This window comes from Colobus angolensis, unplaced genomic scaffold (genome assembly GCF_000951035.1).
Source record: "Colobus angolensis palliatus isolate OR3802 unplaced genomic scaffold, Cang.pa_1.0 Scaffold120, whole genome shotgun sequence".
In the NCBI taxonomy this organism is placed as follows: Eukaryota; Metazoa; Chordata; class Mammalia; order Primates; family Cercopithecidae; genus Colobus; species Colobus angolensis.
The window spans coordinates 2111207-2127272 of record NW_012113142.1 but is presented as its reverse complement, the minus strand read 5'-3'; the positions used below and the strand labels follow the sequence as shown (position 1 = coordinate 2127272).

General features: G+C 48.2%; 1 protein-coding gene across 1 annotated transcript in view; it reads right to left on the bottom strand.

Moving 5' to 3' along the window:
- Positions 1-529: 529 nt before the first annotated feature.
- Positions 530-16066, bottom strand: part of CCL26 (chemokine (C-C motif) ligand 26) — a 17453-nt gene continuing 1916 nt past the window's right edge. Inside the window, exons 2-4 of the mRNA XM_011930295.1 lie at positions 3092-3242; positions 2876-2990; positions 530-786 (exon numbers count right to left, since the gene is read on the bottom strand). Of these exons, the coding sequence (XP_011785685.1) occupies positions 690-786; positions 2876-2990; positions 3092-3164 (285 nt within the window). The 5' untranslated portion in view covers positions 3165-3242 and the 3' untranslated portion in view covers positions 530-689. The remainder of the gene's footprint in view (positions 787-2875; positions 2991-3091; positions 3243-16066) is intronic.

The window sequence follows — 16066 nt, the reverse complement described above, 5'->3', positions numbered from 1 at the left end:
CCCAGGCTGATCTCAAACTCCTGGGCTCAAGTGATCCTCCCGCCTCAGCCTCCCAAAGTGCTGGGATTATAGCCATGAGCCACTGCACCCAGTTGATTATTTTTGTAAAAAGCTTATTTAAGCTATATAGACATAAGTACCCTCAGTTTGGTAGGTAGATACTATTCACATTTACTAATTAGTGTCTTGCTTTCTTAAGAGAAAACACTGCTCAACTCGGAGCTATTGCAATTTACACGGTACTAACAGGCTGTGAGGTGTTGCACAGAAATAAGTTTATTTACTTTTCCAAATAAACTAAACTTATTTCTCTAAATAATGTTAAAACATTCACCAAGCATTTTCCCAAAGTGTATTAAAATTCCCCTTGCTTTTTTTTGCACAAACAAACAAAAACCCAAGGCAGAATTCAGTATCAGGGTCCGTTCGGGGGTTGAGGATCTCCCAGGCAGCCAGCCATGCATACTGAATCAGTTTTCTTTCCTTGAAGAAAATTCGGGTTTCATGGACAAAGAATGTTATGAACAAGTCAACTCTGTGAACAACCTTTATTAAAATATCTCTGGGAGAAAACACCCTTTCCTCCCCAGCAGGCCCATGGAGCCTTCGGAAAAGATCCTGCAGGCTCCCCTGAGGGCTGCAGAGTTAAGAGCCGGATCCAGGCGTCCTCGGGTGAAAATTCAGCTGAGTCACAATTGTTTCTGAGTTTTCAATAAAGAAATGTATCTTTGCACCCAGTTTTCCTTTGGATTGGCACAGACTTTCTTGCCTCTTTTGGTGGTGAATCTGTGAAAGAGAGACATGGATAAGTCAGTATTGAGACTCTTTGCCTCCTGGGATGGGATAGAAAGGGAAGGAGGGGCAGTTCCCTCACTAGTCTTCTGGCCTTGCCACGGACCTGTTGCTATCTGTCCCTGTCCCCTCTTCTCCTGGGCCTTGCCTCCCTCCTCTTTGCTACCTTGATTTCCACTGGAAACTGTGCCTCCAGACCCACCTCTTCCAGGTGCCATTTACCATTTTCCACCAGTTCTAGCCTGTAGCTTGTAACCTGCACCAGGATACTTAATTTTTTTTGAGACAAACTCTCGCTCTGTTGCCCAGGTTGGAGTGCAATGACGTGATCTCAGCTCATCGCAACCTCCACTTCCCAGGTTCAAGCAATGCTCCTGCCTCAGACGCCCAAGTAGCTGGGATTATAGGCACGCATCAGCACGCCCAGCTAATTTTTGTATTTTTGGTAGAGATGGGTTTTTGCCATGTTGGCCAGGGTGGTCTCGAACTCCTGACCTCAGGCGATCTGCCCACATCGGCCTCCCAAAGTGCTGGGATAACAGGCGTGAGCCATCACACCTAGCTTTTATTTTGTTTTATTTTTTTTGAGACGGAGTTTCACTCTTGTTGCCCAGGCTAGAGTGCAATGGTGTGATCTCGGCTCACCGCAACCTCTGCCTCCCAGATTCAAGCGAGTCTCCTGCCCCAGCCTCCCGAGTAGCTGGGATTACAGGCATGCGCCACCATGCCTGGCTAATCTTTTATTTTTAGTAGAGACAGGGTTCCTCCATGTTGGTCAGGCTGGTCTGGAACTCCCGACCTCAGGTGATGCCCCTGCCTCGGCCTACCAAAGTGCTGGGATTACAGGCTTGAGCCACCATGCCTGGCCTATTTTTTTTTTTTTTGAAACAGTTTCTCTCTTGTCACCCAGGCTGGAATGCAGTGACGCGATCTCAACTCACTGCAAACTCCGCCTCCCGGGTTCAAGCGATTCTCCTGCCTCAGCCTCTGGAGTAGCTGGGCTTACAAGACTGCGCCACCTCGCCCGGCCGGTTCTTTCATTGTAACAGAACAGCTTTGTTGGGACACAGTTCAAACGGCACATACAGTTGACTCTTGAACAATACGGGTTTGACCTCTGTGGGGTCAAAATAGGCAGCCTTTTTCCAACCAAAGGAGGATGGAAAATACAGTACTCCGTGATGCAAAACCTGCATAAATGCAGGGGAAATTGTATGCCAAAATCCTGGCACCAATCCCCTGTGGGTACTGGGGGATAACTGTAATTCACTCTTTTTTGTTGTTGTTGTTAGGGATGAAGTCTGTGTTACCCAGGCTGGAGTGCAGTGGTACGATCATAGCTCACTGCAGCCTTGAACCCCTGGGCTCAAGCAATTGTCTAAACCTCCCCACCCTGTACAGCTCCACCCATTTAAAGGGTATAATTATAATTCAATGGTTTTTTATTATAGTCATAGATTATGCAACCATCACCACAATCAACTTTAGGATATTTTCATCACCCCACAAAGGAACCCTACACTCAACATGTTATTTAATTGTTAACCACATTTTCAAGGTTATTCATGACAGCTAATGATTCTTGAACCCCTTATCTCACTGTGAGTTTATTAAAAGTGGGGGTTGGCTGGGACCAGTGGCTCACACCTGTAATCCCAGCATTTTGGGAGGCTGAGGAGGGCAAATCACCTGAGTTCAGGAGTTCAACACCAGCCTGGCCAACATGGTGAAATTCTGTCCCTACTGATAACACAAAAATTAGCTGGGCATGGTCGCATGTGCCTGTAATCCCAGCTACTTGGGAGGCTGAGGCAGGATAATTGCTTGAACCTGGGAGGTGGAGGTTGCAGTGAGCCGAGATCATGCCATTGCACTCCAGCCTGGGCAACAAGAACGAAACTCAGTCTCAAAAAGAAAAAAAAAAAAGAGTCAGGTTCTACCTGAAGCTCAGAGTCACACTTGTTAGTGTTCAGAGGGGGGGTTTCCAGGTTCCCATCCCAAGGCTCATCCTGGGGGTCTGCCCAGCACCCATCCTGTTCCATAGCTGACAGGGTCCCTGAAAGCACGTCCGAGAAATACTCACATTACAGCCTGCTGGGAGCAGCTGTTACTGGTGAATTCATAGCTTTGCACCCGGGTCCAGGGAAGGGACTTGTGGCTGTGTTGGAAGCAGCATGTCTTGGCTATGTCAGTCCCACCTAAAAATCAGGGAGAGGAAGGGCTTTGGAGATGCTCCTTTCCGTCCACTCCCAGGCGGTCCGGGAAGGAACCCCAGGAGGGGAATGGGCCAGCTACGTACGTATGGCAGTTCCAAGGTGGAGACTCAAGAGGGATGCCAGGATCACAGCAGAGGCCACGGAGAGGCCCATCATGATGCTGCAAATCAGGCCCTTCACAGGTTTCTCCCAAACTCCTCCTGCCTGATCCCCTTTTATGAGGCTGAGATGGCTCTGCAAAGAATTCCGGAGAATTCTGTGGTTGGGAACAAAAGCAGCACTTTTGACCCATCGAAGAAAAAGCAACCTAATACTCATGGGAAGGAAATTAGACAGCAGAGAAAGATAATCTGGGGCCGGGCGTTGTGGCTCATGCCTGTGATCACAGCACTTTGGGAGGCCGAGGCGGGCGGATCACTTGAGGTCAGGAGTTTAAGATCAGCCTGGCCAACATGGAGAAACCCTATCTCTACTAAAAACACAAAAATTGGCCGGGTGTGGTGGCAGGCACCTGCAATCCCAGCTACCCCGGAGGCTGAGGCAGGAGAATCACTTGAACCTGGGAGGTAGAGGTTGCAGTGAGCTGAGATGGCACCACTGCACTCCATCCTGGGCAACAGAGTGAGACTCTGCCAAAAAAACAAAAAAACAAAACACCAACCAACTAAGCAACAAAAAAACCAAGTGACAGATGGTAGCAATCCCTTTATTGAATTCCATCAACAGGGACAAAAAAGGAAGAGAATTTGGGAGAAGAGCGCAGGCAGGCAGGCCCCAGGGAGTCCGGTTCCCAGTGCTGTTGGCTGAGTCAACACTTCCTTGTTTGAAAAGAAAAAGCAGAGGAAATTAAGTAATATTCCAGTGAACTGAACTAAGTTACTTTATAGCACAATTGGTTATTGCAGAGAGGTTTCTGGCTCTTGGGCAAAGTTTTGTTTGCTTATTTCCGTGTGGAGCTCTGGATGGTCTCAAGATGTGAGCACAGAGTAGCCCAACCTCGACAGTGGCTATTTAAAAACATGGTCCAGGCAGGTGCCAACTCATCCATCTTCTTGGAGCCACACTGGCAGGGCCAGGGCTGGCTGGGGGCATCTGAGAGATCTCTTCTAACAAATCCCAAACTGATCATCACAATCACCTGACGCTTAAAACAATACACAACAAACGAAAAAACAACCAACCAACAACAACAGCAAACAAACATACATCCAGAGAGGGAGAGCCTGGCCAATATGGTGAAACCTCATCCCTACTAGAAATAAAAAAAAAAAGTTAGCCGGGCATGGTGATGGGCACCTGTAATCCCAGCTACTAGGGAGGCTGAGGCAGGAGAATCACTTGAACGCAGGAGGCAGAGGTTGCAATGAGCCAAGATCCCGCCATTGCATTCCAGCCTGGGCGACAGATCAAGACTCTGTCTCTAAAAAGAAAAAGAAAAAAATAGAGACGAGGTCTCGCTATGTGGCCCAGGTTGGTCTTAAACTCTTGGCTCGAGTGACCCTCTCACCTTGACCTCCCAAAATGTTGGAGATTACAGGCAAGAGCCACCACGTTGGCCATATCCGATCAATTTGAATTTTTTGTGTGTGTGTGGGGCCAGGTGCGGTGGCTCATGCCTGTAATCCCAGCACTTTGGGAGGTGGAGGTGGAGGGCGATCATCTGAGGTCAGGAGTTCGAGACCAGCCTGGCCAAGATGGTGAAACCCTGTCTCTACTAAAAATACAAAAATTAGCCAGGCTAATTTTGTGGTGGCTCACGCCTGTAATCCCAGCGACTTGGGAGGCTGAGGCAGGAGAGTCACTTGAACCTGGGAGGTGGAGGTTGCAGTGAGCCAAGATCGCGCCATTGCACTCCAGCTTGGGAAAAAAGGGTGAAACTCCTCTCAAAAAAAAAAAAAAAAAAAAAAAAAATTGTAGAGCTCAAAGGTTGCCAGGCTGCTCTCAAACTCCTGGTCTCAAAGCAATCTGCTCACTCCAGCCTCCCAAGGCACTGGGGTTATAGGGGTGAGCCACCACACCTGGCTTCAGCCAAATTTTTAAAAGAACTTAACAGAACTTTGTGATAGTCAGAGCTGTCGTAGGTGGGAAGAGGACAGATGATGAGTTGCCTGTCACTCAAACCAGGCAGAACAGTCTGGATGATCATGAGAGGGTGGTTTGTTTATGTTTTTGTTTTTGTTTAATTGAGATGGAGCTTTGCTCCTGTTGCGCATGCTGGAGTGCTATGGTACAATCTCAGCTCACCGCAACCTCTGCATCCCGGGTTCAAGCGATTCTTGTGACTTAGCCTCCCAGGTAGCTGGGATTACAGGCACATACCACCATGCCCAGCTAATTTTGTATTTTTAGTAGAGATGGGGTTTCACCATGTTGGTCAGTCTGGTCTCAAACTCCTGACCTCAAGTTATCCATCCACTTCAGCCTCCCAAAGTGCTGGGATCACAGGCATGAGTCACTGTGCCCAGCCGTTTGTTTTTTTGAGACAGAGTTTTGCTCTGCCATCCAGGCTGGAGTACAGTGGCGCGGTCTTAGCTCACTGCAGCCTCTACCTCCTAGGTTCGAATGATTCTTCTGCCTCAGCCTCCGAGTAGCTAGGATTGTGCCTGGCTAATTTTTGTGTTTAGTAGAGACAGGGTTTCACCACGTTGCCCAGGCTGGTCTTGAATTCCTGACCTCAGGTGATCTGCCCACCTCGGCCTCCCAAAGTGCTGAAATTGTAGGCGTGAGCCACCTCACCTAGACTATTTTTAAAAATTTAATAAAAATTAACTGAATATGGTGGCATGTGTACCTGTAGGCCTGTTTACTCAGGAGGCTGAGGCAGGAGGATCACTTGAGTTCAGGAGTTCAAGGCTGCAGTGAACTACGATCATGCCACTGCACACCAGCCTGGCTGACCAAGCAAGACTCTGTCTCTTCAAAAAAAAAAAAAATTATTGGTCGAGTGCAGTGACTTACCCCTCTAATGCTAGCACTTTGGTAAGCTGAGGTGGGTGGATACCTTGAGGTCAGGAGTTCAAGATGAGTCTGGCCCACATGACGAAACCCTGTCTCTACCAAAAATACAAAAATTAACCTTGCGTGGTGTCACGTGTCTGTAATCCCAGCTACTTGGGAGGCTGAGGCAGGAGTATCGCTTGAACCCGGAGGCAGAGGTTGCAGTGAGCCGAGATCGTGCCACTGCACTCCAGCCTGGACAACAGAGTGAGACTCCATTTCAAAAGGGAAAAAAAAATTCTCTTTGACTGAAGTATATATTCCCATTTCTTCTACCTGTTGACCCTGTTCTTTACAAAAATGCTTAACTTGTCTTTTTTTTTTCTTTTGGAAGATAAAAGGAAATCGAGCTTAGGCAGATTTGAAGACTGTTCTTTTTATTTCAGTTTCTCTAGCAGGCCCTGGACAAGGATTCTGATGCAAGTCATTTATTTGGGAGGTGATTCCATGGGAGCCCCAGGAGAGGAAGGGGAAACTGAGGCAGGGAAGAAGAGGCAGCAACGCAGGGGGAGTTATCAAGCAGGTCATGGCGTGAGCAGCCAAGGAGTTCTGGGAGCCTGTGCAGGGCAGACCTCAGAGCTGGCTTAGCCGGGGAGGCTCAGGTACTCCCCAGTTCCCTGCTGTCACTGGTTGAAGGCTGTACCCCACACTTCTGGCTTGTCTTATGAGCAAACTGAGGGTTCTCTGTGACCAGGAACAAGGTTTTCAGGAAGAGTCCCCAGGAAGTGGCCTTTGGTTTACAAAAGCGACCACTGAAGGGATATGGGGAGTTGCCGGACGGTATCCACTGAAGCCATGATCACGTTTGCCCCAGATGTTCTCTTCTTTAGGCTGAACTTTCCTTTCGTAAATTTTTTTTTCTTTGAGATTGAGTCTCGTTCTGTCTCCCAGGCTGAAGTGCAGTGGCTGAAGCCATCCTTCCACCTCCCAAAGTGCTGGGATTACAGTGGTGCGCTGCCACCCTACATGGCCTTCTTACAAAGACATATTGGATTTAGAGCGCACGGTAACCCAGTATGTCCTCTTCTTCACTAATTACTTCTGCAAAGGCCCTATTTTCAAATGAGTTCGCACTCTTTTTTTTTCTTTTTTTTTGAGACAGAGTCTCCTTCTGTCGCCCAGGCTGGAATGCGGTGGTGCAATCTCGGCTCACTGCAATCTCCACCTCCCAGGTTCATGCGATTCTCCTGTCTCAGCCTCCTGAGTAGCTGGGACTACAGGCACACACCACCATGCCCGACTAATTTTTGTATTATTGGTAGAGATGGGGTTTCACCATGTTGGCCTGGCTGGTCTTGAACTCCTGAGCTCAGGTCTCCCTTGGTCTCTGAAAGTGCTGGGATTACAGGTGTGAGCCACCAGAGCCAGCCAAAAACTTTTTTTAATTACCTGGGGCTGGGCGGGGTGGCTCACTCCTGTAATCCCAGCACTGTGGCAGGCTGAGGCAGGAGGATGGCTTGAGGCCAGGAGGTGGAGGCTTCAGTGAGCTATGATCCCATCGCTGCACCCCACCCCCCACAAAAAAAAAAGAAAGAAAGAAAAGCAAAAGAAAAAGAAAGACAATGGCTGAGACGTAAACACTTCACGAGAAGGAAACCCACATGGTAAATATAAAAAGCAACTTGGTTTTATTCGTCATCACAGAAATACACGTTTAAACCACAATGTGCCAGTATTCACACACTCACCAGAATGACTACAATGGAAAAAGACGGAAAACACCAAATGTTAGTGAGGAAGTGCTGCGTGGCAAGTCATACTGCTGGAGGGAGTGGAAAACTACTGACAGTTTTTGTTAAAGCCAAACATATGCACACTCTATAATCGAGCAATTCCACTCCTAGGCATGTACCCATCAGAAACGTGTTCATGGCTGGGCATGGTGGCTCACGCCTGTAATCCCAGCACTTTGGGAGGCCGAGGCAGGCGGATCACCTGAGGTCAGGAGTTTGAGACCAACCTGGCCAACATGGCGAAACCCTATCTCTACTAAAAATACAAAAAATTAGGGGGGTGTGGTGGCAGGCGCCTGTAGTCCCAGCTACTCAGGAGGCTGAGGCCAGAGAATAGCATGAACCCTGGAGAGGGAACTTGCAGTGAGCTGAGATCACACCACTGCACTCCAGCCTATGCAACAAGAGTGAAACTCCATCTTAAAAAACAAAAACGTGTTCCTATGTCCACCAAAAGGCACGCACTAGAACATTCATAGCAGCATTATTTATAATAGCTCCAAACTGGGAACCACCCACATGTGTGTCAATAGTAGAATGGAAAATAAATTGTCATTTATCAACATAATACAATACTATTCCACAGTGAGAATGAACTACAATTACACACAACTCACAACCTAATGCTGAGGGGAAAAAGCCAGATATGAACCAGGTGTAGTGACTCACACTGCTAATCCCAGCACTTTGGGAGGCTGAGACAGGAGGATCACTTGAGCCCAGTAGTTGGAGACAAGCCTGGGCAATATAGCAAGACTCCATCTCTACAAAAACTAAGAAAAATTATCTGAGCTTGGTGGCACACGCCTGTGGTCCCAGCTACCTGGGAGGCTGAGGTGGGAAGATTGCTGGAGCCCAGGAGTTCAAAGCTCAGGTCTACCCAACAGAGTGAGACCCTGTCTCAGGGAAAAAAAAAAAAACTAGATATGAAAGAATAATATAGGATTCCACCTGTGTAACGTACCAAACCAAAAAAGCAAAACTAATCTTTTTTTTCTTTCTTTCTTTTCTTTTTTTTTTTTTTTTGAGATGGAGTCCTGCTCCGTTGCCCAGGCTGGAGTGCAGTGGCGCGATCGCGGCTCATTGCAGCCTCTGCATGTTACCACCATGTTTGCCCAGGCTGGTCTCGAACTCCTGTCCTCAGGTGATTCATCCATCTTGGCCTCCCAAAGTGCTGGGATTACAGACGTGAGCCACCGTGCCTGGTGACATGTTTATTTCAATTACCTTGGATAGGTACCCAGAAATGAGGTTGCTGGGCTGTAATGGCAATCCTATTGCCTATTTTAACTTTCTGAAGAAACTCCCTGCTATTTTCCAGGGAAAATGTAAATTGACTGAACCAATTTACATTCCCAACAACAGAGTCAAGGCTTCCCTGGTCTCCACATCTCATCATCATTTATCATTTATCCTTTTTAAATGTTTTGTTCTAATTGAGACATGGTCTCACTCTATCGCCCAGGCTGGAGGGCAGTGGCAGGATCATAGCTCGCTGCAGCCTTGACCTCCTGGGCTCAAGCGATTCTCCCACCTCAGCTTCCTGAGTAGCTGGGACTACAGGTGTGTGTCACCATGTCTGGCTAGTTTCTGCTTTTTTTTTTTTTTTTTCTTTTTAGGTAGAGACGAGGTTTTGCCATGTTGCCCAGGCTTCACTTGTCTTTTTGATAATAGCCATTCTAATGGTGTGAAGTGCTGTATCTCACTGTGGTTTTGATTTGCATTTCCCTAACGATTAGTGATGCTGAGCTTTTCTTTTCTTTTCTTTTAATGTACCTGGTGGTCATTTGTATGTCTTTGAGAAATGTCTATTAAGTCTTCTTTGCCCTTTTCATTTATTTATTTATTTGTTATTTTTTTGAGACAGAGTCTTGCTCTGTTGCCCAGGCTGGAATGCAGTGACTCAATCTCAGCTCACTGCAGCCTCTGCTTCCCAGGCTCAAGCTATTCCCCTGCCTCAGCCTCTTGACCCACCATGCCCAGCCCACAAAACTAATCTTTAAAGGATGGAGTCATGCCGGGCGCAGTGGCTCGTGCCTGTAATCCCAGCACTTTGGGAGGCCAAGCGGGGGGGAGGGCAGATCACTAGGTCAGGAGTTCGAGACCAGCCTGATCAACATGGTGAAACCCCATTGTCATGCCTCTGAGCCCAGGCTAAGCCATCATATCCCCTATGACCTGCACGTATACATCCAGATGGCCTGAAGTAACTAAAGAATCACGAAAGTGAAAATGGCCTGTTCCTGCCTTAACTGATGATATTACCTTGTGAAATTCCTTCTCCTGGCTTAACCTGGCTCAAAAGCTCCCCCACTGAGCACCCTGTGTCCCCCGCCCCTGCCCACCAGAGAATAACCCCCTTTGACTGTAATTTTCCATTACCTACCCAAATCCTGTAAAACAGGCCCACTTCTATCTCCCTTCGCTGACTCTCTTTTCAGACTCAGCACGCCTGCACCCAGGTGAAATAAACAGCCTTGTTGCTCACACAAAGCCTGTCCGGTGTCTCTTCACTTGGACGCAAGTGAACTTTGGTGCCGTGACTGGGATCGGGGGTGGGGGGGCCTCCCTTGGGAGATCATTCCTCGTCCTCCTGCTCTTTGCTCCATGAGAAAGATCGACCTATGACCTCTGGTCCTCAGACCAACCAGCCCAAGGAACATCTCACCAATTTTAAATCGGGTTAGCGGCCTCTCTTTACTCTCTTCTCCAACCTCTCTCACTATCCCTCAACCTCTTTCTCCTTTCAATCTTGGCGCCACTCTTCAATTTCTCTCTTCTCTTAATTTCAGTTCCTTTCCTTTTCTGGTAGAGACAAAGGAGACGCGTTTTATCCATGGACCCATAACTCCGACATCGGTCACAGACTTGGGAAGACAGTCTTCCCTTGGTGTTTAATCACTGCGGGAACGCCTGCCTGATTATTCACCACATTTCATTGGTGTCTGATCACCGCCGGGACGCCTGCCTTGGTCATTCACCCACATTCCCTTGGTGGCAAGTCAGTTGTGGGGACGCCTGCTCTGGCTGCTCACCCACATTGCAGCCCAGGGCTGCTCACCCACCCCTTCTCTCCGTGTCTCTACCCTGTTTCCACTTTCCTGGGGGGCAAGCACCTCCCACCCCTTCTCCACTTTCCTGGGGAGCAAGCACCCCTCACCCCTTCTCTCCATGTCTCTACCCTCTCTTTTCTTTCCACTTTCCTGGGGGACAAGTACCTCCCACCCCTTTTCCACTTTCCTGGGGGGCAAGCACCTCCCACCCCTTTTCCACTTTCCTGGGGGGCAAGCACCTCCCACCCCTTTCTGCTTTCCTGGGGAGCAAGCACCTCCCACCCCTTCTGCACTTTTCTGGCGGGCAAGCACCCCCCAACTCTTCTCTCCATGTCTCTACCCTCTCTTTTTTCTCTCCACTTTCCTGGGGGGCAAGAACCCTCCAGCTCTTCTCTCTGGGTCTCTACCCTCTCTTTTCTCTGGGCTTGCCTCCTTCACTATGGGCAACCTTCCACCCTCCATTCCTCCCTCTTCCCTTAGCCTGTGTTCTCAAAAACTTTTAAAACCTCTTCAACTCACACCTGACCTAAAACCTAAATGCCTCATTTTCTTTTTTTCTTTTTTTTTGAGACGGAGTCTCGCTCTGTCGCCCGGGCTGGAGTGCCGTGGCGTGATCTCAGCTCACTGCAAGCTCCGCCTCCCGGGTTCACGCCATTCTCCTGCCTCAGCCTCCCGAGTAGCTGGGACAACAGGCACCCACCACCTTGCCCAGCTAATTTTTTGTATTTTTAGCAGAGACGGGGTTTCACCATGTTAGCCAGGATGGTCTCAATCTCCTGACCTCGTGATCCACCCACCTCGGCCTCCCAAAGTGCTGGGATTACAGGCGTGAGCCACCGCGCCTGGCCGCCTTATTTTCTTCTGCAACACCGCTTGACCCCAATACAAACTCGACAGTGGTTCCAAATAGCCAGAAAACGGCACTTTCGATTTTTTCCATCCTTCAAGATCTAGATAATTCTCGTAAAATACGCAAACAGTCTGAGGTGCCTGACGTCCAGGCATTCTTTTACACGTCGGTCCCTCCCTAGTCTCTGCTCCCAATGCAACTCATCCCAAATCTTGCTTCTTTCCCTCCCGCCTGTCCCCTCAGCCCCAACCCCAAGCATCACTGAGTCTTTCCAATCTTCCTTTTCTACAGACCCATCTGACCTCTCCCCTCCTCCCCAGGCTGCTCCTCGCCAGGCCGAGCCAGGTCCCAATTTTTCCTCAGCCTCCGCTCCCCGACCCTATAATTCTTTTATCACCTCCCCTCCTCACACCCGGTCTGACTTACAGTTTCGTTCCGTGGCTAGCACTCCCCCACCTGCCCAGCAATTTCCTCTTAAAAAGCTGGCTGGAGCTAAAGACATAGTCAAGGTGAATGCTCTTTTTCTTTATCTGACCTCTCCCAAATCAGTTAGCTTGTAGGCTCTTCATCAGATATAAAAACCCAGCCCGGTTCATGGCCTGTTTCACAACAACCCTCAGACTCTTTACAGCCCCAGACTCTGAAAGGTCAGAAGTCTCATTCTCAATATACATTTCACACACTTGATCTTAGCCAAAAGGCCGAGAAGCGATTCAATATACATTTTATTACCCAATCCGCTCCCAACATTAAATAAAACTCCAAAAATTAAATTCTGGCCCTCAAACCCCACAACAGGACTTAATGAACCTCGTCTTCAAGGTGTACAATAATAGAGTAGAGGCAGCCCTGTGGCAACGTATTTCTGAGTTGCAATTCCTTGCCTCCACTGTGAGACAAACCTCAGCCACATCTCCAGCACACAAGAACTTCCAAACTCCTGAACCCGCAGCTGCCAGGGGTTCCCCTAGAACCTCTTCCCCCAGAAGCTTACGTCAAATGCTGGAAATCTGGCCACTGGGCCAAGGAATGCTCGCAGCCCAGGAGTCCTCCTAAACCTTGTCCCATGTGTGCGGGACCCCACTGGAAATCGGACTGTCCAACTCACCCGGCAGCCACTCCCAGAGCCCCTGGAGCTCTGGCCCAAGGCTCTCTGATGCCTTCCCAGATCTCCTTGGCTTAGCAGCTGAAAACTGACATTGCCCAATCACCTTGGAAGATTCCTGGACCATCACAGACGCTTTCAGTAAATCTTACAGTGGAGGGTAAGCACGTCCCCTTCTTAATCAACACGGAGGCTACCCACTCCACATGATCTTCTTTTCAAGGGCCTGTTTCCCTTGCCTCCATAACTGTTGTGGGAATTGACAGCCAGGCTCCTAAACCTCTTAAAACTCCCCAACTCTGGTTCCAACTTGGACAATATTCTTTTTAGTTATACGCTCCTTTGTAGTCATCCCCACCTGCCCAGTTCCCTTAATTAGGCCGAGACATTTTAACCAAAGTATCTGCTTCCCTGATCATTCCTGGATTACAGCCACATCCATTGCCACTCTTCTTCCCAACCCAAAGCCTCCTTTGCATCTTCCTCTCATATTCCCCACCTTAACCCACAAGTATAGGACACCTCTACTCCCTCCTTGGCAACGAATGATGCACCCCTTACCATCCCATTAAAACCTAATCACCCTTACCCTGTTCAATGCCAATATCCCATCCCACAGCACGCTTTAAAAGGATTAAAGCCTGTTATCACTCGCCTGTTACAGCATGGCCTTTTAAAGCCTATAAACTCTCCTTACAATTCCCCCATTTTACCTGTCCTAAAACCAGACAAGGCTTACAAGTTAGTTCAGGATCTGTATCTTACCAACCAAATTGCCTTGCCTATCCACCCTGTGGTGCCAAACCCATATACTCTCCTATCCTCAATACCTCCCTCCACAACCCAGTATTCTGTTCTGGATCTCAAACATGCTTTCTTTTCTATTCCTTTGCACCCTTCATCCCAGCCTCTCTTTACTTTCACTTGGACTGACCCTGACACCCATCAGGCTCAGCGAATTACCTGGGCTGTGCTGCCACAAAGCTTCACAGACAGCCCCTATTACTTCAGTCAAGCCCAGATTTCTTCCTAATCTGTTACCTATCTCGGCATAATTCTCATGAAAACACACATGCTCTCCCTGCTCATTGTGTCTGGTTAATCTCCCAAACCCCAATCCCTTCTACAAAACAACAACTCCTTTCCTTCCTAGGTATGGTTAGTGCAGTCAGAATTCTTACACAAGAGCCGGGACTGCATCCTGTAGCCTTTCTGTCCAAGCAACTTGACCTTACTGTTTTAGCCCAGCCCTCATGTCTGCATGCAGCGGCTGCTGCTGCTTTAATACTTTTAGAGGCCCTCAAAAGCACAAACTATGTTCAACTCACTCTCTACAGTTCTCATAACTTCCAGAATCTATTTTCTTCCTCCCACTTGACGCATATACTTTCTGCCCCCCTCCACTACCTCTCAGCAAGCCGAACTCATTGCCTTAACTTGAGCCCTCACTCTTGCAAAGGGACTACGCATCAATATTTATACTGGCTTTAAATATGCCTTCCATATCCTGCACCACCATACTGTTACATGGGCAAAAAGAGGTCTCCTCACTACACAAGGGTCCTCCATCATTAATGCCTCTTTAATAAAAACTCTTCTCAAGGCCGCTTTACTTCCAAAGGAAGCTGGAGTCATTCACTGCGAGGGCCATCAAAAGGCATCAGATCCCATGCTCAGGACAACACTCATGCGAGAAGGTAGCTAAAAAAGCAGCCATCAAAAGGATCAGATCCCATTGCTCCGGACAATGCTTATGCTGATAAGGTAGCTAAAAAAGCAACTAGCCTTCCAACTTCTATCACTCATGGCAGTTTTTCTCCTTCTCATCTGGCCACTCCCACCTACTCCCCCACTGAAACTTCCACCTATCAATCTCTTCCCACACAAAGCCAACGGTTCTTGGACCAAGGAAAATATCTCCTTCCAGCCGCACTGGCCCATTCTATTCTGTCATCATTTCGTAACCTCTCAAGCTGCTAGCCGGCCTCTTAGAACCTCTCACTTCCTTGCCATCATGGAAATCTATCCTTAAGGCAATCACTTCTCAGTGTTCCATCTACTATTCTACTACCCCTCAGGGATTGTTCAGCATCCCCCCCCTTCCCTACACATCAAGCTTGGGGATTTGCCCCTGCCCAGGACTGGAAAATTGACTTTACTCAGATGCCTTGAGTTAGGAAACTGAAATACCTCTTGGTCTGGGTAGACACTTTCACTGGATGGATAGAGGCCTTTCCCACAGGGTCTGAGAAGGCCACCACAGTCATTTCTTCCCTTTTGTCAGACATAATTCCTTGGTTTAGCCTTCCCATCTCTATACAGTCCGATAACGGACTGGCCTTTATTAGTCAAATCACCCAAGCAGTTTCTCAGGCTCTTGGTATTCAGTGGAAACTTCATACCCCTTACCATCCTCAGCCTTCAGGAAAGGTAGAATGGACTAATGGTCTTTTAAAGACACACCTCACCAAGCTCAGCTTCCAACTTAAAAAAAAAAAGACTGCTGTCAAAAATAGAACCCAAAAACTCCCCAACCAAACAAGTAATTACACTGAACCCCCTTGGACACTCTCTAACTGGATGTCCTGAGTCCTCCCAATTCTTAGTCCTTTAATACCTGTTTTTCTCCTCTTATTCGGACCTTGTGTCTTTCATTTAGTTTCTCAATTCATACAAAACCACACCCAGGCCATCACCAATCATTCCATATGACGAATGCTCCTTTTAACAACCCCACAATACCGCCCTTTACCACAAAATCTTCCTTCAACTTTATCTCTCCCACTCTAGGTTCCCACACGGCCCCTAATCCCACTCGAAGCAGCCCTGAGAAACATCGCCCATTATCTCTCCATACCACCCCCAAAAATTTTCGCCGCCCCAACACTTTACCACTATTTCGTTTTATTTTTCTTATTAATATAAGAAGACAGGAATGTCAGGCCTCTGAGCCAAAGCTAAGCCATCATATCCCCTGTGACCTGCGCTTATACATCCAGATGGCCTGAAGCAACTGAAGAATCACAAAAGAAGTGAAAATGGCCTGTTCCTGCCTTAACTGATGTCATTACCTTGTGAAATTTCTTCTCCTGGCTCATCCTGGCTCAAAAGCTCCCACACTGAGCACCTTGTGACCCCCACCCCTGCCCGCCAGAGAACAACCCCCTTTGACTGTAATCTTCCTTTACCTACCCAAATCTATAAAACGGTCCCACCCCTATCTCCCTTCGCTGACTCTCTTTTTGGACTCAGCCCGCCTGCACCCAGGTGATTAAAAAGCTTTATTGCTCACACAAAGCCTGTTCGGTGGTCTTTTCACA